Source organism: Castanea sativa, chromosome 1 (genome assembly GCF_040712315.1).
Source record: "Castanea sativa cultivar Marrone di Chiusa Pesio chromosome 1, ASM4071231v1".
Taxonomy (NCBI): domain Eukaryota; kingdom Viridiplantae; phylum Streptophyta; class Magnoliopsida; order Fagales; family Fagaceae; genus Castanea; species Castanea sativa.
In genome coordinates this window covers 7,159,994-7,183,112 of record NC_134013.1, presented here as the reverse complement: position 1 = coordinate 7,183,112, position 23,119 = coordinate 7,159,994, and the positions used below count along the sequence as shown (strand labels likewise).

The 23,119-nt window shown below is 34.3% G+C and overlaps 1 protein-coding gene across 1 annotated transcript; it reads left to right on the top strand.

Annotated features, from left to right (window-relative positions):
- The first annotated feature begins 9,777 nt into the window (after positions 1 to 9,777).
- Positions 9,778 to 12,636, top strand: LOC142621682 (strychnine-10-hydroxylase-like). Its single transcript, XM_075795019.1, has 2 exons — positions 9,778 to 10,951; positions 11,725 to 12,636. Exons 1-2 carry the CDS (start codon positions 9,998 to 10,000, stop codon positions 12,346 to 12,348), a joined length of 1,578 nt encoding a protein of 525 aa, XP_075651134.1. The 5' UTR covers positions 9,778 to 9,997; the 3' UTR covers positions 12,349 to 12,636.
- Positions 12,637 to 23,119: the final 10,483 nt, after the last annotated feature.

Genomic DNA, 23,119 nt, shown 5'->3' with positions numbered 1-23,119 from the left:
TGGAGACTTAAGTTTCTTTATTTATTGGTGATACATGGTTGAAAGAGTGACACATGCCAATGGTTGTCTGCCATGTGGCATTTAATAAGCTATATGAATCAATAATTGCCTACCACATGGCGTTGGAGATTATAAACTGTTTTTTGTATTGTGAATGACACATGTGTCATCATTTTGTGTGTCCTTCAATTTAAGGGATCCAACCTTTATAATATACTATCATGTAGGCAATGCAAAGTAAAAAATAAAAAGAATGGAAAAATTTATGGAGTAATTTGAGGAGTTTATAGTGGGTAATTATTTAAATTGAGGGATTGATATTGGAGATTTAAGTTTATTTATTTTTGATACATGGCAAAAAGAGTGACAAATGCCAATGGATGTTTGCCACGTAGCGTTCGGTAAGCGACATGAATCAATAATTGTCTACCACATGGCGTTGGAGACTATAAATTGTTTTCTTCATGTTGAATGAGACATGGCTCATCAACGTGTATACCCACCAATTTAAGCGATCCAACCATTGTAAAATACTATCATGTATCTATAGCAAAGTAAAAAATAAAAAGAATGGAAAAATCAACGAGCAATTTAAGGAATTTATAGTGGGTAATTATTTAAATGGTGGGATTAATAATGAAGATTTAGGTTTATTTATTGGTGATACCTGGTAAAAATTGTGATACATGCCAGTGGTTGTCTGCCACGTGGCATTTAATAGGCTACATGAATCAATAATTTTCTACCACACGGCATTGAAGATTATAAATTGTTTTTTTTTTAATTTTTTTTATTGTGAATGAGACTTGGGTCATCATTTTGTGTGTCCACCAATTTAAGGGATCCAATCTTTATATTATACTGTCATGTAACTAATGCAAAATAAAAACTAAAAAAAATGGAAAAATTTATGGAGCAATTTAAGATGTTTATAGTGGGTAATTATTTAAATGGTGGGATTAATAATGAAGATTTAGGTTTATTTATTGGTTATACATGGCAGAAAGAGTGAGACATGCCAGTGGTTGTCTGCCACGTGGCGTTTAATAAGCTATATGAATCAATAATTGTCTACCACATGGCATTGGAGATTATAAATTGTTTTTTGTATTGTGAATGAGACATGTATCATCATTTTGTGTATCCACCAATTTAAGCGATCCAACCTTTATAATATACTATCATGTAGCCAATGCAAAGTAAAAAAAAAAAAAAAAAGAGTGGAAAAATTTATGGAGGAATTTAAGGTGTTTATAGTGGGTAATTATTGAAATGGTGGGATTGATAATGGAGATTTAAGTTTCTTTATTTATTTGTGATCCATGGCGAAAAGAGTGACACATGCCAATGGTTGTTTAACACGTGGTGTTCGATAAGCGACATGAATTAATAATAGTCTACCACATGGCCTTCGAGATTATAAATTGTTTCCTCTATTTTGAATGAGACATGGCTCATCATTTTGCATATCCACCAATTTAAGTGATCCAACCATTATAATATACTATCATGTAACTAATGCTATACTATCATGTAACTAATGCAAAGCAAAAAATAATAAGAATGGAAAAATTCAGGAGCAATTTGAGGAGTTTATAGTGGGTAATTATTTAAATGACGGTATTAATAATGAAGATTTAGGTTTATTTATAGGTGATACCTGGTAGAAAGAGTGACACATGCTAATGGTTGTCTGCCATGTGGCATTTAATAGGCTACATGAATCAATAATTTTCTACCACATGGCATTGGAGTTTATAAATTGTTTTTTGTATTGTGAATGAGACATGGGTCATCATTTTGGGTGTCCACCAATTCAAGGGATCCAATCTTTATAATATACTTTCATGTAACTAATGCAAAGAAAAAAATAATAAGAAAGGAAAAATTCAGGAGCAATTTGAGGAGTTTATAGTGGGTAATTATTTAAATGACGGTATTAATAATGAAGATTTAGGTTTATTTATAGGTGATACCTGGTAGAAAGAGTGACACATGCTAATGGTTGTCTGCCACGTGGCATTTAATAGGCTACATGAATCAATAATTTTCTACCACATGGCGTTGGAGTTTATAAACTATTTTTTGTATTGTGAATGAGATATGGGTCATCATTTTGGGTGTCCACCAATTTAAGGGATCCAATCTTTATAATATACTTTCATGTAACTAATGCAAAGAAAAAAAATAATAAGAAAGGAAATATTCAGGAGCAATTTGAGGAGTTTATAGTGGGTAATTATTTAAATGGTGGGATCAATAATGAAGATTTAGGTTTATTTATTGGTGATACCTAGTAGAAAGCGTGACACATGCCAATGGTTGTCTGCCACGTGGCATTTAATAGGCTAAGTGAATCAATAATTTTCTACCACATGGCGTTGGAGATTATAAATTGTTTTTTGTATTGTGAATGAGACATGGGTCATCATTTTGTGTGTCCACCAATTTAGGGGATCCAACCTTTATAATATACTATCATGTAACTAATGCAAAGTAAAAAAATAAAAAGAATGGAAAAATTAATGGATTAATTTGAGTTTATAGTGGGTAATTATTTAGATGGTGGGATTGATAAGGGAGATTTATGTTTCTTTATTTATTTGTGATACATGGCAAAATGATTGACACTTGTCAATGGTTGTATGCCATGTGGCGTTTGATAAGCAGCATGAATCAATAATTTTCTACCAAATAGCATTGGAGATCATAGATTGTTTTCTATATTGTGAATGAGACTTGGATCCAACTTTTATAATATACTATCCTGTAACAAATGCATGGATGAATTTAAAATTAAACACAATTTTCATTATAAAAAAATAAATAGTTAGTGAAATTATTATATAAAAAATAGCATGTAACACATGTATTAATGCATATTTATAGATACCTTTGAAATTAAACACATTTTTTATCATAAGAATTTAAATAATTAATCAATTTTTTTTTCAAAAAAATGTAAATGTAATTAGTCACATATTAAAATTCTAACATAAATTGAATACTACTTATGAATTTTTTTTTTTTTTTTTTGCTAATTTTAAGAAGGGATTTCATTGTTTAAGAAGTAACCATAGAAATGATGGAACCCACACACACACACACACACACACACACATATATATATATATATATATAGAGAGAGAGAGAGAGAGAGAGAGAGAGAGAGAGAGAGAGAGAGAGAGATGTCTACCACGTGTCATAGGAGATTATAGATTGTTTTATGTATTGTGAATGAGACACAAGTCATCATTTTGTGTATCCACCAATTTGAGGGATCTAACTTTTATAATATAAGTAATTCTTACGCACTCCCGGAGCACGAAGAATGATGCTCTCTGCTCTCACATTCATGGTGGAATCCACTAATTAAATTTATATTGTTAGGACATACGAGAATCATGTTAGGAACATATGTCATTTAGAATTGGCTAATCCTTTGACAAAATGCACTTTCTTGTAATTGGGTAGATCTTGGATGTGTTTAATACTTCAAGGAACAAAATTTCAAGTCCAAGTGTTAAAGCCATGCAAATCTATTCAAGAAATAAGTGAACAAGTGCTGGATTTTAAAACTCAAAAGCTAGCTCGATAGATAGTATTTATCGAGGTTTAAAAGGCTGCTTTAGCCCAATGCTCGACAACTGCTCGATAGATATCCTATCTATCGAGATTTATGAAAATTAGTTTTTCAGATCTGATTTCACTCCAATTCATGTGTACATGTTTAGGCCTTCTTTTCTCACAACCCTAAACATACATAAGGATTATTCTAAGGGCCATCAAAGGTTGCACAGTTGCGCGAGTGTAAAGCAAAGTTTTGTTCATGCAAATTGTGACCAGAGACAAAATTTGCCCTAGTTCATCTTTCTCTTGAAGAAGGTACTACATTTGTACGCTGTTGGGTTTTGTGACCAATGAGCTTTGTGATCTTCATCATGTTGATGAATTCAAGAACTTTGCAACCAACATCTTTCTCAAGTTGGTGATTAAGTTGCGTACTAGGATTCGCACATTTATTGGTTAGTTACGTACTAGGAGCCGTGCATTGAAAATGAGAGATTGTCACTACAGAACAAGTCTAGTTGTGTATTGGGGTAAGGGTTCAACTGTAGGTTGGTATAAGGTACTGAGATTTCTTTACTTGTAACCACTTGTTGTGATAATAGTGAACTTTTGGGAGTAGTGACCTTAAAATCACCCGGTGGGATTTTTGCCTTGGAGGTTTTCCTCATTCCTAAAAGAATCACCGTGTCAACTTTATTTTTCGCTGCATATTAACTTAGTTGGTGATTTGTTTGTGTTATCACATGTTTTGCATGTTAATTGGATTAATTAATTAAATTGGCTCATTAATCAATTAATTTATCACAAGGGGTCAATATATTCTTGGCCTATCTTATGTTATCTCTTATTCATGGCCAAGGAACCCAAATCCCAGAATAAAACCAAACCCAAACCTTTTTAGGGTCATATTTTATTGTAATTGGTTAATCCTTTGACAAAATACACTTTACTTATAATTTGGTAGATCTGAGATGGGTTTTGTACTTCAAGAAACATTTTGATCAAGTCAAATATTAAAGACATGAAGATTGATCCAATTAACAAGTGAAGAAAAGCTGTCTATTTAGTCTCGACAGATAGCTTGACAGATGCTTGCTATTGAGGCTTAATGTGAAGCTCGATAGGTTGATAGCAGCTCGATTTATCGAGAACTACAATTTTTGATTTTCTAGATCTGAAATTCGGCCTAGTTTTGATACAAAGGCAACTCGATAGGATTTATTTTCTCACAACCCTAGACATATATAAGGCTTATTTTAAAGGCTGTCACATATGGATACAAAGACCATGAGACTTATTTTCTCTGTGTGAAGTTATTGCGTCTGTACGCCATAGGGTCTTTTAACCGAGTGCTTCCTGATCTTCATTGTTGATGAAGTGAAGAACTTTGCAACCAATAACATCTGCTCAAGTTGTTGGAGTTAGTCACATACTTGGGATTCGTGCAAAGAGTTAGCCACAAATTGGAGGTTTGTGCATCAAAAGGAAAGAATGCTACTATAAGATGAAGTTGTTGGGTTCTAAGAATTTAGGTTTAAATGTATTAGAACTTCAATTTGTAATGTTGAAAAACCATAATCAAAATGTTTGGTTTTGTTTTAAACTTGCTCAAAGTATGTTTAAGTGTAAAGTAAGAATCGAGTGCACTGCAGGATTTACTGTGTAAATCTACCTGGCTCGATCGATCGAAAATTAGACTCGATCTGTCGAAGTTCGTGCAGATTGTTTTTTCTGCAGAATTTTCCAACTCAGCCCAAGCCCAGTTTGATGTGTAGGGTTTTATGTTTTGCCCTAGGTATAAAAGGGAAAACTCTAGCCACATTTTAGATGTTGTTGCAGTTTCTCTTTATGCTATGTGTGTGAATCTCTTGTAAGATCTAGAGGTGTTTGCCTTCACATACACTTAGCGTATCAAGATCTAGATTGATGTCAAGAGCTTAAAGATACACAAGCGGGAGTGCTTGTACTTGCTATGAATCCAAGAAAGAAGTAGTCCGTGGACTCGGAGCTATCACGTGGTCGTGGTAGTAAGTTTCTTACTCGAGGTAGCAATAGAATGTTAGTGGTTTAAGTTGCTATTGTGTAAAACTTCAATTCTTTTATTGTAGATTCGGTTTACCTTGAGGATAGCTAGGTTAAGTCTTCCCTAGGTTTTTTACCAATTTGGTTTTCTTGGGTTATCATATTGTTGTGTTCTTTATTTTCCGCACTTTACAATAATATGATATATTTGTGTTAACCTAGATCTACATAATTTGACTAAGTAATCACTTGGCTAATTAACTAGGTTAATCTGGTTGTGTTTAAGGGGTCTAAAAATGTATACAAGTCCAATTAGATATTAGAGTAAAGGTTCAACTATAGGTTGGTATTTCGGAATAGGCCAAGGTAGTTGGAAAACTCAAGTACAAATACAATTCAATTAGTTCTAATTAATATATTAAACAAACAATGGAATCTATATAATATCTAAAGTTGAAGCATAGTATTTATTATTGTTACGCTCCTATTGAGACATATCAACGTAGCATATCAGAATATTCAGTCCAGTTTAGTCTAAATCGGTATACTTTCCTCATGTTTAGAATTTCCCTCCATCCCTAAGTATACTTAGGAGGATCTTTTGCTATCCATAGACACCTACTTATCCCATCGGTACTCGTTTGAAAGTTTGGATCACCAAGGCGTAGGTGAAATATTTCGATCATAATCTAAGTGAAAGGAACGGCTACATTTGTAAAAGAGAAATTTTATGCCTACTAAATGATATTTTATCAATTTCATTTTACTGATGAGGTAAGATGGATCTTGACCCAATAATATGATAATAACAATTATTGAGATTTATGATATAGTAAAGAAAATTGAGACAGAAGTCAAAAAATTGAGAAGAAGTTAAATGAAAAACTCGACAGGTTTCTAACTTATTTTCTTGGATCCATCGTACAAACTCATCCATTCTAAAGAACCATCAGCTTTATAATAATAATAATAATAATAATAATAATAATAAAGGATAAATGTTCTCCTTTCATACCCAATTGCAGAGGTTTCTGAACTGTTTTTTTGCAAAGCCTCATCTACATTTTCAGGATTCTATTTTATTTATTTTGCCAAGAATAAAGGTAGATTTGACTGCTTTACATATTCTAATATTTTGTGGCATAATGATGTAGCGTGGACATGTAGAAGCAAAATCTATAATATACAATTAATACAACTCTTCTACAAAACCAAAGATCTACATGAACACTAGGCTAGTAGGCAAAATAATAGAGAAAACATTTTTAACAAACTTTTATTAATCAAGGCATAACATTAATCAACTTCTCTATAAAGAGTATTTATAGGAATAGATTTTTTCCTACTTCTTTTAGAAAAAAAATAATAAACCTCCTTCTACTTGAAAAAGGAAAAACAACTTAACTAGGAATAGAAAAACAATTAATATCCTAATTCAACTAAAAAAAGGATTTTAATTAAACTTATAAAAGCAAATAAATCTTAATTCCACTAGGAAAGATAAAACAACAAGAAATATTAAAATATTTTCTTTTCCCTTAACCGATCTGCATCACATAGTTTCTAACCCAACGTTTGATCCTTCTATTTCCTTCTCTAATCTTGCTGGAGCATGTGCAGAATCGTTCCCTGTTCTGCGGGTATGGGAAAAGGAAGACCTTCTCAATAAGCTTGCATGCAGTTTTGAGTCCTCCACTAAATGACCTTCTCTTCTATTTTTCTGTCAAAATCCTTCACTTCACGCTCAAACAAACAAGCAACAAGCTGACAAGCAAGCTGAAACGAAATTTGGGTTGTCATTTTACATTCGAAATACCCAAAGATATTCTACTGACTTACTCGTACTTGTTTATGGACCCAAAAGTATAATAGTACTTAATCAACAATTATTGTGATTGACGATATAATAAACAAAATCGAGGCGTTTATTTCCACGTGTCTTAACTTAATTTCTTGGACTAATTGTTTAAATCATTGTTATTAATACCGTTTCGGACCCCGTTTCGGTTTGTCCAGTGGAATGAAATATTTCGGTACCGGCCGATTTCGGCGTACCATTTTAAGGTGTTTCAGATTCCTAAAAATTAAATTATATATATTCTTGTAAAACATAAAATTGTCAATTCTAATAAATAAATAACTAAATTTCAAATAATACAAATCATTTAGTCTTAACTCTTAAGTCTTAAACATCAATATAACATCTATTTAAGATCACACAATAAGAAGATTTACAAGACAATAACTAAACATCAAATAAAATTATTTACAACTTTTTTTATTATTATATTTTTCCTCACGTACCATATTTCACTTTCTTTCTTCTTCTTTTTTTCTCTTGTTGTCTCTCATCCACACATGTACATGTCTTCTTCTGTATCTAACCCCTTGATATTTACGCTACTCACTTTTGAATTCTTTTTTTTTTTTTTTTGATAGGACTCACTTTTGAATTCTATTCCATCTTTATGAGATCTACACTATAACTGACACACTACTTTATCTTTTCATGATTTCATCTTTCTTTTTATTCTTTTACTCACACGCAACGTAGCTCAGTTTTCCTCTCAAGTCTATACTCTCTTCTCTCTTCTCCTCTGTCTCTCTCTGATGGGTATCCAAATTTATTAAGCATGACTGCGTTAGCCACACCATTCCTCTAGTTCTGATACTGTTATTCTTCTACAACTCATCTTATGAAGCAAAAGACTCCAGTGTGTTTGAGGAAAGGAACGATGGGATTGATTTTGGTTTGTTCTGAAGATCCAAGTTCAACTTTATGTGCAACAAACTCATACCGGCCGAATCTTTTATTTCGGGCGAAATTAACCGAAACAGCTCGGAACTGCCGAAACACACTGGAACAGGTTGAAATCTTACCCGAGGTGGAATAGAGGGGCTTGCCGTTCCAGTTTGCTTGTCGATACGAAATTTTCCGGCCATTCCGGCTGGAACGGAACGGTATCCATAACGTTGGTTTAAATTACTCAAGTTTCTGACTTAATTTCTTGGCTCCATCGTAAAAGTTCATTCATTCTGTACAACCAGCGGCTTTGAAGAAGCAAAATTCGCCAGCACCACCCCTTTTCAAAGCCTGCTCTACTTCACTACTGTAAGCGGCGGCGATTCTAAGAATTTTTTTTTAGGATTGTTACTATGAATTTTAAATTATACAAAATCTAATAAAGTAATAACTTAAATATTATTACAACTGTGAGTCAAGTTGCTAAGGAGAGTAAAATTATTGCAACTGCAAAGTAAAAAAGAGTATAATTGTCATCACCATCAAGGAGAACTCACAGCTACAATATTTTTCTTGATACTATTTTTAAAAGGAAAAATGAAATTAGAGATTATTTTTATTGAATAGGTTGAACGAGCTACAAATTTGAATGATTAGCAATTTTTATCTTTTTGTTTTATAATAGGCTTTTTGTTGCATAATTTGTTCACTTGTTGTTTGGTCTTGTCTTATTTTTGTTTGGTTTATATTTGTTGTTGTCTAGACTATTATTTTTTATTGTTATTTAAGCCTTTAAAAAAAGGATTAAAGATCATGTTTGGAGGGCATAATTAATTTTGGAGTAATGCTACTTCCATAGCATTTTTACTATAAATCTTATGCAAAAAGCTGTTTATTGGTGGGTAAAAAATAGCATTAGTATTAGGCCAAATTATAATCACAACAGTTTATCACATTGAATTTGTTATGAAATTATTATGAAAATATTGTGAATGTAGCAACACTCTTATTTTTGTTAAACCCAAATTTTTGTAATTCTCCAATTAGGGTGTTCAACATTTTTATTAGAATGATGACAATAAGTTAGTTTAATATATAATTTTTTTTAGCAAGTGTATATATACATTGTTTTGCAAGTCAGGATAATTTTGTGATCATCCTAGCTTATATGTGGAGCCACCACTGACTATAAGCTATATAAAGCTATAATCGAGTCAAACAAACAATAACCTGATAAAATAAGATTACTCCAACTTAAATCTTCTAAATCTCTTTAATTTTTAGATAGGTGTAAGACATATAACATTTATTTGATTTTGTGTGATTTATATGAATCTTTTAACACCATTGATTTTGTAAATATCACGTATCTTATGTGTCGGAATTACAATTAGAGTAAAATGATGGATTTTAATGCGAAGATCCTTTGCCATCAATGTTTCTGTTTTTGGATTTGTGGTAAAATTAGGCCGGATTTGTAATGTAAAATGACATCGAGATAAGACGAGAATATCTTTGGGTACGTAAGATATAAAATGACAATCCATATTTATTTTTCAGCTTGCTTGCCACGTTATCTTGTAAGAACCACCTCGTTACTAGTTTGGGCTATATATATTTTACTACAAAACCATTAATTGTCACTCACCAGAAACATCAATCATGCTCTTCTCCCACCCATTCTTCACAAATTCTATGGCTAGCATATTCACCATTTTCATGTTCATATTTTTTCTAATATGGATATCAAGAAGAGTTCAAAGAACTGCTACTAAAAAGAGATCAGTTCTACCAGAAGCTGGTGGGGCTTGGCCTTTGATTGGCCACCTCCACCAGTTAGGAGGGTCACAACCGGCTCATATAGCCTTGGGTAACATGGCTGAAAAGTATGGACCAATCTTCACAATTTGGTTGGGTGTGCATCAAACAATAATAGTAAGCAGTTGGGAGATAGCCAAAGAGTGTTTTACTACCAATGACAAAGCCTTTGCCAACCGTCCTAAAGGTTTAGCTCTAGAAATCTTGGGCTACAACTATGCCATGATTGGGTTCAGCCCTTATGGTCCCTTCTGGCGCCAAGTGAGAAAAATGGCCACGCTAGAGGTCCTCTCAAACCACCGCCTTGAAACGCTCAAACACATTCGAGAGGCTGAGGTAAATGATTCTATAAAAGAGATACATAAGCTATTGGTCAAGAACAACAAGGTGTTTTTGGAGATTGAGAGATGGCTAGGGTACACAGCCCTAAACGTAATATGTAGGATGGTTGTAGGACAACGATTTGGTAAGGCAGCGACCAAGGTTGAGAATGATAGAAATGATCAGTGCCGAAAGGCATTGAGAGAGTTTATGGATTTGAGTGGAGAGTTTGTGGTCTCAGATGCACTTCCATATCTAAGGTGGTTGGACGTGGGGGGAAGCGAGAAAGCCATGAAGAAAACTGCCAAAGAATTGGATGATGTGGCTGAAGAATGGCTAAAGGCGCATAAGCAGAGGAAAATTTCTGGTGGGGTGAAGGAACACCAAGATTTTATGGATGTAATGCTATCCATTGTCACTGACGATGATGAGACTTCCAATTATGATGTTGATACAATCGTCAAAGCTACATGCCTGGTAAGCTCTTGATAACCCTATTAATTCAGACATTGTATAATATATTTGCAAAATCCCATTTGCTACATATTTTTAATTACGTTAACTTTTTACACACATTATTTTACACAAATTTTAACAAGTGAAAAAAAAAAAAACTGAAATTATAACCTTTTTTTGTGTGTTTGTAAAATTGTATAAAATAATTTGTGTAATAAACACTACTCTATTGAATTTGTGGAGTCGATCTATTGACTTTGTAGAGTAACAATTAAATTTCTTAGGTAGATGAACACATGCATGGCCTATGTAAGAAATACAAATTCTCTGTACTACTTTTTGTATTCCACTATATATTTTACGAATCACAACTTATCGTGTATTGTCTTTACTTTTTTAATTTTATAAAATAATTGAAGTTTTAAATGAAATAAAATAAAATTAGACACATGGCGTATCACAATTAATGAAGCATAAAGTACACCAAAAAAAGTGATACAGAATATTTGTATTTCTCACGTCTCACATAAAATTCAACGTGGATCTGGAACTTCATTTTACAAAATTAAAAGGCTCAAACTATTTCATGATAATTATCTTTTGCATAATGGTTTATTTAAATCCTGAACTTGAAGGCATGTCATTTTCTTAATGCAAGTTTTGAATTCTTAATGCAATCTGAATTCTTGCTGCTACTAAATTTGATTCTTGGATCATGGCTAGAAATCTTAAAGCTTTAGCCGATCATCTAACATTCTAACCGATCACCAATTCATATTATGTTACTTTTGTAGGCCCTTATCTTAGCGGCTTCAGACACATCAACAATAACATTGACATGGGCTCTCTCTTTACTTCTCAACAACCCTGAGACCTTAACAAAATCTCAAGAAGAATTAGACATCCATATTGGTCGAGAAAGGCAAGTGAAGGAATCAGATATGAAAAATTTGGTATATCTCCAAGCTATCCTCAAAGAAACAATGCGTTTATACCCTGCTGCACCACTCCTAGTGCCACACGAATCAATGGAAGACTGTACTTTGGTTGGTTACCACGTCCCAGCAGGCACACGACTTATTGTTAATCTTCCAAAACTCCATCGAGACCCAAATGTGTGGGTGGATCCTAATGAATTTCGACCTGAAAGATTTCTTACAACTCACAAGGATGTTGATGTTAGAGGCCAAAATTTTGAATTGATACCATTTGGTAGCGGTAGAAGAATGTGCCCTGGGATCTCATTTGCCTTGCAAGTTACGCAACTCACACTTGCTACTTTGTTGCATGCTTTTGAAATTTCAAGCCCATCAGATGAACCTGTGGACATGACAGAGAAAGGTGGACTTACAAACCAAAAAGCTACCCCGCTTGACGTCTATCTCACTCCTCGCCTTCATGCTCAGATATATGCATAATTTGACTAGGTATAATTGGATAAATTAAAATATGGTGTGGTGCGATATGCATAATTTGACTAGGTATCATTTGATAAATTAAAATACGGTGTGGTGCAATAAATTGGTGTATGCCATTTCCATGTAACTATTCAAGAGGAAAACATTAAAAAAGTAAAAGTCATTTGACAAAGTGATCATCTTTGTCAATTTAGCTTAATTTTGTTTGAAAATAAGCTCTGTATATGTCAAGTCATATTACGTGTGACTTTAATTTGCATTTGTCTTGTGAGTTCTGTTTTTGAAGGTTGGATCTTTTTTGTAAAATAAGTTTTTTATTTATTGTCATTTTATGTGTCTATTGTAATTTGGCATTTGACTTATATATGAGTTATGTTTCTTTTTTTCTTTTTTTCTTTTTTTTTTTGAGAATGTATGAGTTATGTTTCTTAGCCGTTAGGAATTGTATTAACTATGGGGGGAGGTTATGTTTTTAAGATTATACGTATATAGATGGAGGAGATGTGGAACTTCAAATCAACCCAAAAATTTCAACTATGCCCCCCAATACTGCCACACAACCTTCGTCATCATTTATGTTTATGGTCAATGGCGGTGATTTTTTGGTAAAAAAATAAACGTAGCCCAAACTTATAAATTTAAAATTACAACGATGTAAGGCAAGATAAAATATTTGGGTACCACGCCGGTTCGACAACTTTCTGGGGCCGCAAAAATTGTAAGTGGTGTCATTTTTTTATATTTAAATATTTTTATTTTTTATTTAAAATTATTTTTCTTATTTTTTTATATGAAAAAATACTAATTAAGTTTTTGTATTTAAATTCTAAACTTGCACAAATAAAATTTAATGAATTACTTAGTTAAATAAATTAGTATCATTAATATAATACAAATATATGTCAAATTATCAATTTGTACGATAATTTATAATAATTAATAAAATAAAAGAGATTATTCAAATGCCCATGCGTGTAGGTGGTGGCTTATTGTGTGGGGCCGTGAGCCATGTGACTATGGTGTGCTTATATACTATATGCCTATGCATATGTATTGGGTGGGTTTAGTTGGTGATAGTGTGTGGGGCTGTGGGCCATGTGGTTGTGGTATGCTAATATAGTATGAAGCTCAACAATGGCGGAGCCAAAGAGGGGCAGAGGGGGCCTGACTTTTCAAAACTTTCATATATAATATTGATAAAATGGGGGAAAAATGATAAAAATTTATGAAAATTAACTTACTGGCCCCCCAAGGATTTTGAGAATAGAAAAAATCCAAAAAATAAAATAAAGTCAACTAAAACAACCCAATGAAATTTAAAAATCTGGCCTATTCTTGGGCATATTCTCTTTCAAATCCAAATCCAAGGACCAAAAATGAGAGCTCCACCTGATGCTAGCGGAGCATGGCCTTTGATTGGTCACCTCCACCTGTTAGGAGGGTCACAACCACCCCATATAACCTTGGGTAACATTGCTGACAAGTATGAACCAATTTTCACAATCTAGTTGGTGCATAGAACCTTAGTAGTAAGCAGTTGGGAAAAAGCTAAAGAGTGTCTTACCACCAATGACAAAGTCTTTGCAAACCGTCCAAAAGTTTTAGCTCAAGAAGTCTTGGGCTACAACTATGCCATGTTTGGGTTCAGTCCTTATGGTCCCTTTTGGCGCCAAGTGAAAAAAATAGCCACACTAGAGGTCCTCTCAAATCACCGGCTTGAAACACTCAAACACACTCCAGATGTCGAGGTAAATAATTCTATAAAAGAGATATATAAGCTATTGGGCAAGAACAACAATGTGTTATTGGAGATGGAGACGGTTTGGGAATACAACCTTAAGTTGTGTTTTTTACTATCTTTGAAAGCAAGCTTCTAATGATGCTTTGCATTCATTATGTCTTGTAATTTGTATGTGTCTTGTGAGTTATGTTTTTTTACTAATATAAATAGTACTATCTTTTACGGAGTATGCAAAAGTATGATCATGACATTTTTTATTAAATACATTGCTTTATCTACCAAATCAAAATATATTTATATGAAGATGTTTTGTAAATAAAACACAATAGGCCATCACTAATTTAATTACCTCAACAATGATTAGGCTTCTATATGCGTTATTATAAAAATAAAAAAAAAAATTTAAAGACAATAATTAAAATTAAAAAAAAAAGCCAAAATAATCACTTCCGATTATTTTTGTTAGACTAATTACTGTTTTTTTCTGATTAAGTGCCACCATAGAATACTTTAAAAACAACCATTCAGAGTACTTACCCCACAAAAATCAGAAATTTCTTCATTCAAAAGGATTAAAAAAAACAAAACAAAACAAAACAAAAAAACACACACACACACCACATCAAAACCTCATAGTTCAACATCCAAACCGATTACTATCAACAATATTAACAAAAATAAAATAAAATCACTTACCAACCAACAACTTTTGAGTGACTCTACTTTATTAGTAGAAAAAAATTCTCAAAATCAAAACTTATCTAAAAAATCAACTACCCATATAATTTAACAAAACAAAGGATTCAGCCTTTTGAGAGAGATTAACATTTAGATAGGTAACACGCAAAAAATTTGTTACATTAAGTTATGACAAAACATCTCACAAAAATAAACAAAAGCCAGGTCTTCAACTTATGGTGAAAGAATTAAATATGAAATAAAAGGAAAAATAATGTACATTACTTTATAACATCCTTCTGTTAAGGATTTAAATTATGAAATTTTAGCTTTGCAAATTTGTTCTTATATCTAGGACTTTATAACATATAAAGGCATTATCTTCTACTCTAAGAGAGAGATAGAAAAATGGACCGAATTGGATTGAATATACCAAATTGGACTAAAATAGACAGAATGGACCAAATAAGACCAAACTGGACCGTAGTAAACTGAATTGGAACTGGACAGAAGTGGACCAAGTTAACCAAATGGGACCAAATTGGACGGAAGTTAACCACATAGTTCAACTTGGACTGAAATAGACCAATGTAAACCGGAATGCTAATTTAATTATAAGTTCATGTGACACAACAAGAGTGTAATAATAATAAATGTTATACTTCAACTTTTAGATATTATGTAGATTTAGATAGAATATTTTTGGGAACTTGTAAACTTGTGAGGTTTTGTTATTGTGGAATTTTTGTCACATATCTAACTTGATGGCTTGGGATATTTTTTCAAGAAAATCTTAACCCTTGCCCACAGATTTTTTTTTTTTTTTTTCCAAGTTGACAACATGGAGAGGGACATCTAGGGAAAGGGGGGGGGGGGGAGCAAACTTTTGTACAGTAATTGAAAACACTAGGGGGCATTTGGTTTGCCATGATATTATATTACACTATAATATTACATTACTGTAATTTTACATTATTGTAATCTCAATTCAAGAATACAACATTATTTTATTTAGGAATGTGATGAAATTAAAGTAATGTAATATATTTTATAATTTTAGATTATGGTAATTTTAGGAAAAAAAAAATAAACAAAAAATTTTAGTGTCACATCATCGTAATATGTATTACATCAAAAGCATATCACAGCAAACCAAACACCCCTTAGATAGATAGTCAAGACATGTGCCCATTTTAAAATATGAATGGTGTGCAGTCCAATTCACTCTCACACTAGAAGCAAACCAAACTATGTGAAAAAAAAATGATCAAATTCGTGACATCCTGCCAAAAATGGAATTCAACAAAGGCAACGCATGTTTGAGGACATTCAAGGACAAGGAATTTGGTTGACTTATTTGGGGAAGGTACAAGTCCATTCTTAAATTTTGGGTTTTAAATTTTGTGTTCATGTTTAATGTGATGTGGATCTGATGTTTAATTTTGTGTTCTTATTTTTTGGGTTTGTGAATTTTGGTTTTTATTTGGTTAAAATTGATAAATTAAAATTTTAAATTTAAGATGCTGACGTGGCATTTTTTAAACGTTAATTAAAATTTTTATCATTATTTTAATAGTCACTTCAATATTTAATGTGTAAACAATGCATTCCGTTTGCCATATAAATAATTTTCGTTAATGAGATGACGGTAGAGACCAAAATAAAATGTATTTTCCATTTTTAGAACTCAAAACAGTAAAATAAAAAAGTAGAAACCGAAATGAAAATAAAACTGAAATAAAGGGACAAAATATGTATTTCCGCCTATTTTTTAAGAAGTCCATGGGAATGATCTAAGGTGAAATATTATAGATGTTCAATCCTTGTCACATATCTTAGTATCTAACACATGATACCATTAGTCAGTTTAGAGCATGGCAAGATGATTGACAATCTCGATGGCTAGGGATATTTTCAAGAAATTTCAACCCTTGCCGAGAGATTTCTTAAGTACCCACGTGGAGAGCAAGAAAGGGACATCCGAGGGGGAAAAAAAGAGAACACTTTCGTTCAGTATTTGAAAACACTAGACGAATTGTCAAGACATGTGCCCATTTTTAAATATTTATGGTGTCCATGACTCTAAAATGATGTCTAAAATATAATATTTTTTTTAATAAATCTAATCCATCAAATTTTAACCAGACCATCATTTATTAATGTTAACATGTATAATGTTGTGGACTTTAGGCCCAACTAGTTTACTTGTATAGCACTCTTACTTGTACTACACTCATATTTACTCGTACTGCACTCATATGCCTCCTATATAAAGGCACTCATGTATATTCTTTCAGTATGAAATACAATACTATTGAATTCAGTATTTCTAACATGGTCTCAGAGCCAATGCTCTAACCTTTTCTTAGCAATCTTGTCTTTATTGGTGTAACTCCATTCTCAATATTGCTTCTGTTGTCACAACAACTACCACAGCCTTTCGCCGTTGAACCTTCGAGTCTTCCAAACATCGTCCTCAGGTTCCGAACCTGTAGCAGCCGCCGTTGAGGTGTTCGAACACTGCAAAGACCACTGCCTTTTTCGGCACCGCCGTGAATATTGCTCCGAAAAATTTTCCGAAGGTACCACGAAGATCGTCTTACTCCAATCTACCTTTTCGTGAAAACCTCACAGTCATCGGAGGCTCCACGCGCCCTCACGCGCCGCCCAAAGCTTCTGCACTGAAGATCACGCGCCGCCACGCGCCGAATCCTTGCCTCCAAGTGCCACCACTCGCCGCCACGCGCCAGACCTGCTCCTGCTGACGTCAGCCCTAGGTGACGTCATCACGCCACATCATCGCTGACGTCATCCTCCAGTGCGCTGCTAACGTCATCACTGTTGACCGTTGACCTTTGACTTTTTCCGGAGTTGACTTTTTGCAGTCCAGGTTCTCCTTACTCAGTTTTTTCACGTAGATTTCTTTTTTTGCAATCCATTTTTGCATATTTTGCTTATAAATGAAGCATAAGGACAGGTCTTCTTCCTTTTGCAACAATCATCGCCGACAATCCAACAAACGTTTTTGCAGTTTTTACAATTTTTGCAAACGTTTTGGCTATAATATTGAGACTTGCTTTCAGCGCAATAAATCAGCTGTTTCAATTTCTGCTGCCACTATTGCTAACATTGAGAGTGTCCAACCAATGGCTCCTGTCTCTGCACAGTCTAAGTTTTCAGGTCGCACTTTCACCATGACCACAGGTGACCTTAAAAACATCATCGTCAATGTCATTCGTATGGTTGGTAATGCATCTTATTCCTCTTCTCTCTCAGCTTTATCTGGTATGTCTCCTTCCTCTTGGCTTATGGATTCTGCTTGTTGCAATCACATGACACCTCACTCGTCCTTATTTTCTGAACTTAAACCTGCACCACACCTTCTTACTATTCGCATAGCAAATGGTTCCACAATGTCTGGTCATAATATAGGTTCCTATTCAACCTCTAACCTCTCCGTTTCTGGGGTCTTTAATGTTCTTGACCTTTCTTACAATTTTTTTTCTGTGGGACAATTAGCTGAGTTGGGTTATCGAATTATATTTGATTATTCTGGGTGTATTGTGCAGGATCCAAGGACGGGACAGGAGCTAGGGACCGGTCCCAGAGTTGGGCGTATGTTTCCCGTGGACAACCTTCGTCTTCCACTTGTTGCTCCTGTTTCTATTGCCTTAGCTGCTGCAGTTTCTTCTATTCCTTCTCTTGCTCTTTGGCATGCTCGACTTGGTCATGCATCTTCTTCCCGTGTACAACAATTGGCTTCTAGAGGTTTGTTAGGTTCAATGTCTATAGAAAATTTTGATTGTGTTTCATGTCAGTTAGGAAAACAACCAGCTTTGCCTTTCAATTCTAATGAATCTATATCCACTGATATCTTTGACCTTATTCATTCTGATGTTTGGGGACCTTCCTGTATCTCTAGTATTGGTGGATCTCGATATTTTGTTGTCTTTGTTGATGATTACTCTCGCTATAGCTGGATCTTTAATATGAAACATCATTCTGAATTATTACAAGTGTATTCTAATTTTGCAAAAATGGTTGAAACTCAATTTTCTAAACGTATCAAAATTTTTCGATCTAATAATGCTCTTGAGTGCACTCAATATGCTTTCCAATCTGTTTTGTATTCCTATGGCACTGTTCATCAACTAACTTGTCCAGGTACCTCTCAGCAAAATGGTAGAGCCGAACGAAAATTTCGTCATATTCTTGACACTGTTCGTACTCTTCTTCTCTCTACCAAAGTTCCTGCTCCTTTTTGGGGTGAAGCTACTATTCATGCTGTTCATACTATTAATCACATTCCCAGTCCTGTCATCCAAAATCAAACTCCATATGAGCGCCTTTTTGGGTCACCTCCTGATTATCACCACCTACGCTCATTCGGCTCTGCTTGTTTCGTTCTTCTTTAATCACATGAACATAACAAACTTGAGCCTAGGTCAAGACTTTGTTGTTTTCTTGGCTATGGCGAAACTCAAAAGGGGTATCGGTGTTATGATCCTATTTCTCATCGTCTTCGTATCTCCTGCAATGTTGTCTTTTGGGAACATCGCCTCTTTGTCGAGCTCTCTCACTTCTGTGCTTCTCTATCTTCCTCTTCTGTCTTAGATCTATTTCCAGATGAGACACATATTCCTTCTGTAGCTGCTCCTGACCCTCCTATAGCTGATCCTGATCCTCCTATAGTTGCTCCTGATTCTCCTATTGACTTCTCTGCCCAACCACCAGAAATCCTTGATCCCTTTCCTAGTTCCCCCTTTAATGAACAGGTGGAAGATGAACAGATCGAAGACGAGCTACCCAACACTGATCTTGGTTCCCCTACTCCTGCTCCGCCTGGAGATCATGCACAAGACATTCCACCTCGTCACTCAACTCGGGTAAGGTCCATTCCTGCACATTTACTTGACTATCATTGTTACACTACCCTTGCTACACTACACGAGCCTCACACCTATCGTGAGGCTTCCACTGACCCTTTATGGCAGATTGCAATGAAAGAGGAACTTGATGCATTATCTAAAAACCATACTTGGGACTTGGTCACTCTCCCCCCTGGGAAATCTGTGGTTGGTTGTAAGTGGATCTACAAGATTAAGACTCGCTCTGATGGGTCCATTGAGCACTACAAAGCTCGTCTTATTACAAAAGGTTTTACACAGGAGTATGGGATTGATTATGAAGAGACCTTTGCTCCGGTTGCTCGTATCTCTTCTGTTCGTGCCCTCTTAGCTGTTGCTGTTGCCAGTAAATGGGATCTTTTCCAGATGGATGTCAAAAATGCATTCCTTAATGGGGATTTAAGTGAAGAAGTTTATATGCAACCTCCTCCTGGTCTCTCTGTTGAATCAAACAAGGTTTGTCACCTTCGACGTGCACTTTATGGCCTTAAACAAGCTCCACGTGCTTGGTTTGCCAAATTCAGCTCTACCATCTCTCGTTTGGGTTACATGGCCAGTCATTATGATTCTGCCTTATTTCTTCGTCACACTGACAAAGGCACTATTTTACTTCTCTTGTATGTGGATGATATGATCATAACTGGTGATGACCTTAGTGGCATTCAAGAACTCAAGGATTTTCTCAGTCAGCAGTTTGAGATGAAAGATCTTGGACATCTCAGCTACTTCTTAGGTCTTGAAATCACTCATTCTACAGATGGACTTTACATTACTCAAGCCAAGTATGCCTCTGAATTCTTGTCTAGAGCTGGACTCACTAATAGCAAGACTGTTGACACTCCAGTCGAGCTTAATGCGCATCTGACTCCCTCAGGGGGGAAACCATTGTCTAATCCCTCTCTTTACAGACGCTTAGTTGGCAGCCTAGTTTATCTTACTGTTAGTCGTCCAGACATTTCCTATGCTGTTCACCAGGTGAGCCAGTATCTGTCTGCTCCACGATCGACTCACTATGCTGCTGTTCTACGCATTCTTCGATACCTAAAGGGCACTCTCTTCCATGGTATTTTCTACTCTGCTCAGTCTCCTCTTGTTCTCCGTGCATTTTCTGATGCCGATTGGGCAGGAGATCCCACTGATCGCAAGTCCACCACTGGTTATTGTTGTGAAATTTTAAAATACTCGCAAGTGTACGAACCGTACCGAAGTATAGTTTGACAAGAACGAGGTCGAACCCACAGGGACTTGTATGAACGTAGGAAAATTAATTAAATCTTAACCAAATTAATCCTAATCTAGTTTAATAAAAATTGGTTGTTTTGAAATTAAATAAACTAAGCAAATAGTTAAACTAAGCAAAAGATATAAAGCAATAAAAAGACGTAAACAATCAAAGGAAAGGAATTAAGGTTTTCGAATCCGCCTTGTAAGTCATATCAGTATATATTTATGATCATTAATTTTTCCCAACTGCTACATGATAATCTAGAAATCAATCTTGCTATCATGGAAAATATTCTCATTAAAATCTTTATTTTAAAAATCAAAAGCATGTTCTTCTTCGCTTCTTAAGTATAAAATCAAATTATCAATTGTATCCATAGCCAAACAAATCACAAGATATATCCAATTCTAAAAATCAAATCATAAATTGTATCCATTGACTGACAAATCACAAGCGATATCCAATTTTATAATCAAGAATTAATAAACCAAGTATTCAACTAATTAAGATAAATCCTAAATCATGAGAAAAATATGATTGAACTCATATCTAGAATCTCATCTTAGTCAATTGATATGAAGCAAGAACAATTTAAATCATTAAAGAACAACTATTGTGGGAAAAATCAATCACATAAATATTACTGATAATCCTTAACAAGGTTTCATCCTTAACCCTAATTATAAATTTAGCTACTCATAGTAATTAAAATAAAACACAAGAATAAAATACTAAACATTAAACTAGACAAATAAAATAAAACTAACTGTCATGGAAGAAAACCAAAGAAGTAGCCGCACTCTCTATGTTCAGCCCTCAGCCCTAGCACTAGCCTCTTTTGAATTTTGCCCTAAAGAGCCTTTAAATAGGTCAAGGAATCCTATTACAAGTTGAATTCCCGTTTGGGGAAAATTCCAGATTTTTAGACTTCACTTAACCGACAATTTTGGCCTATTTAACGTTAGAATTAGGACTTTTGGTAAACTACAAAGTTGTAGCCCTTTAAGTTAAATTTCCAGAACAACTTGAATCATCTCAATTAGACATCTGACCCGAAAGTTATGTCAAAAATACTAACTGATGTGCAGGCTGGAATCCTAATCCAAATTGAACTTGGATTTGATGCAAATTTCCTTTGATTCCCTACTCCAATTAGACTTAAATTTAATTGGATTGGTCTTCTTTAACTTCATCATGGCCCTTGTAAAAGTAAAGTCCATTAGCTTACTTCTTTGCACAAATCCACTTATTTAATTCCATTCTCCTACAAAAGATAAATTCACGCAATAAGATTCAATTAAGCACAAAATTGATTATTCACCATTATTCCAAAACCAAATGTAAAATGCATGAATTACCTCAAAATAAGTATGATAATGCTTTCTAACAATGATATAAATATGCAAAAGTAAGTTATTATCAATGCACATCAGCTATTGCTTTCTTCTTGGTTCTTCTCTAATTTCTTGGCGAAGTAAGAAACAAACTCATGTGGCCCGTTCTAGTACTGAAGCAGAATATCGTGCCCTTGCTGATACCACATCTGAGCTTCTTGGGCTACGATGGCTTCTCAAAGACTTAAGTGTGTCTACATCCTCTGCTGCTCCTCTTTATTGTGACAACAAGAGTGCCGTTTATATTGCTCACAATGATGTCTTCCATGAACGGACTAAACACATCGAAATCGATTGTCATTTTATCCGTTATCATCTTGTCCATGGTGCTCTCAAGCTAATCTCAGTCTCCTCTACAGATCAACTTGCAGATATTTTCACCAAGTCACATCCTAAGGGACGCCTTCGTACTTTGGTTGACAACCTCAAGTTGGTCTCACATCCACCTTGAGTTTGAGGGGGGCTGTTAACATGTATAATGTTGTGGGCTTTAGGCCCAACTAGTTTACTTGTATAGCACTCTTACTTGTACTACACTCATATTTACTCGTACTACACTCATATGCCTCCTATATAAAGGCACCCATGTATATTCTTTCAGTATGAAATAAAATACTATTGAATTAAGTATTTCTAACAATTAATAACCAAATCTTAGTAATTTTTTACAAGTAAAAATACTGAACAAAGACTTAACGTTAAAAGTAAGCAAAATAATTCCTAGAAGAAGTATTATTTTTTGGCCAGACACTAGAGACATGCAAGAAGCCGTGTCCGACACATACATGCAGCCCATTTTGTCGTGTCTATACTCTATGTTACCTAG

Coding starts and splice junctions, on each gene's coding strand:
- LOC142621682 (XM_075795019.1), top strand. CDS start 9,998: ATGCTCTTCTCCCACCCATTCTTCACAAATTCTATGGCTAGCATATTC. Junction 10,952..11,724: donor TCGTCAAAGCTACATGCCTG/GTAAGCTCTTGA, acceptor TTACTTTTGTAG/GCCCTTATCTTAGCGGCTTC.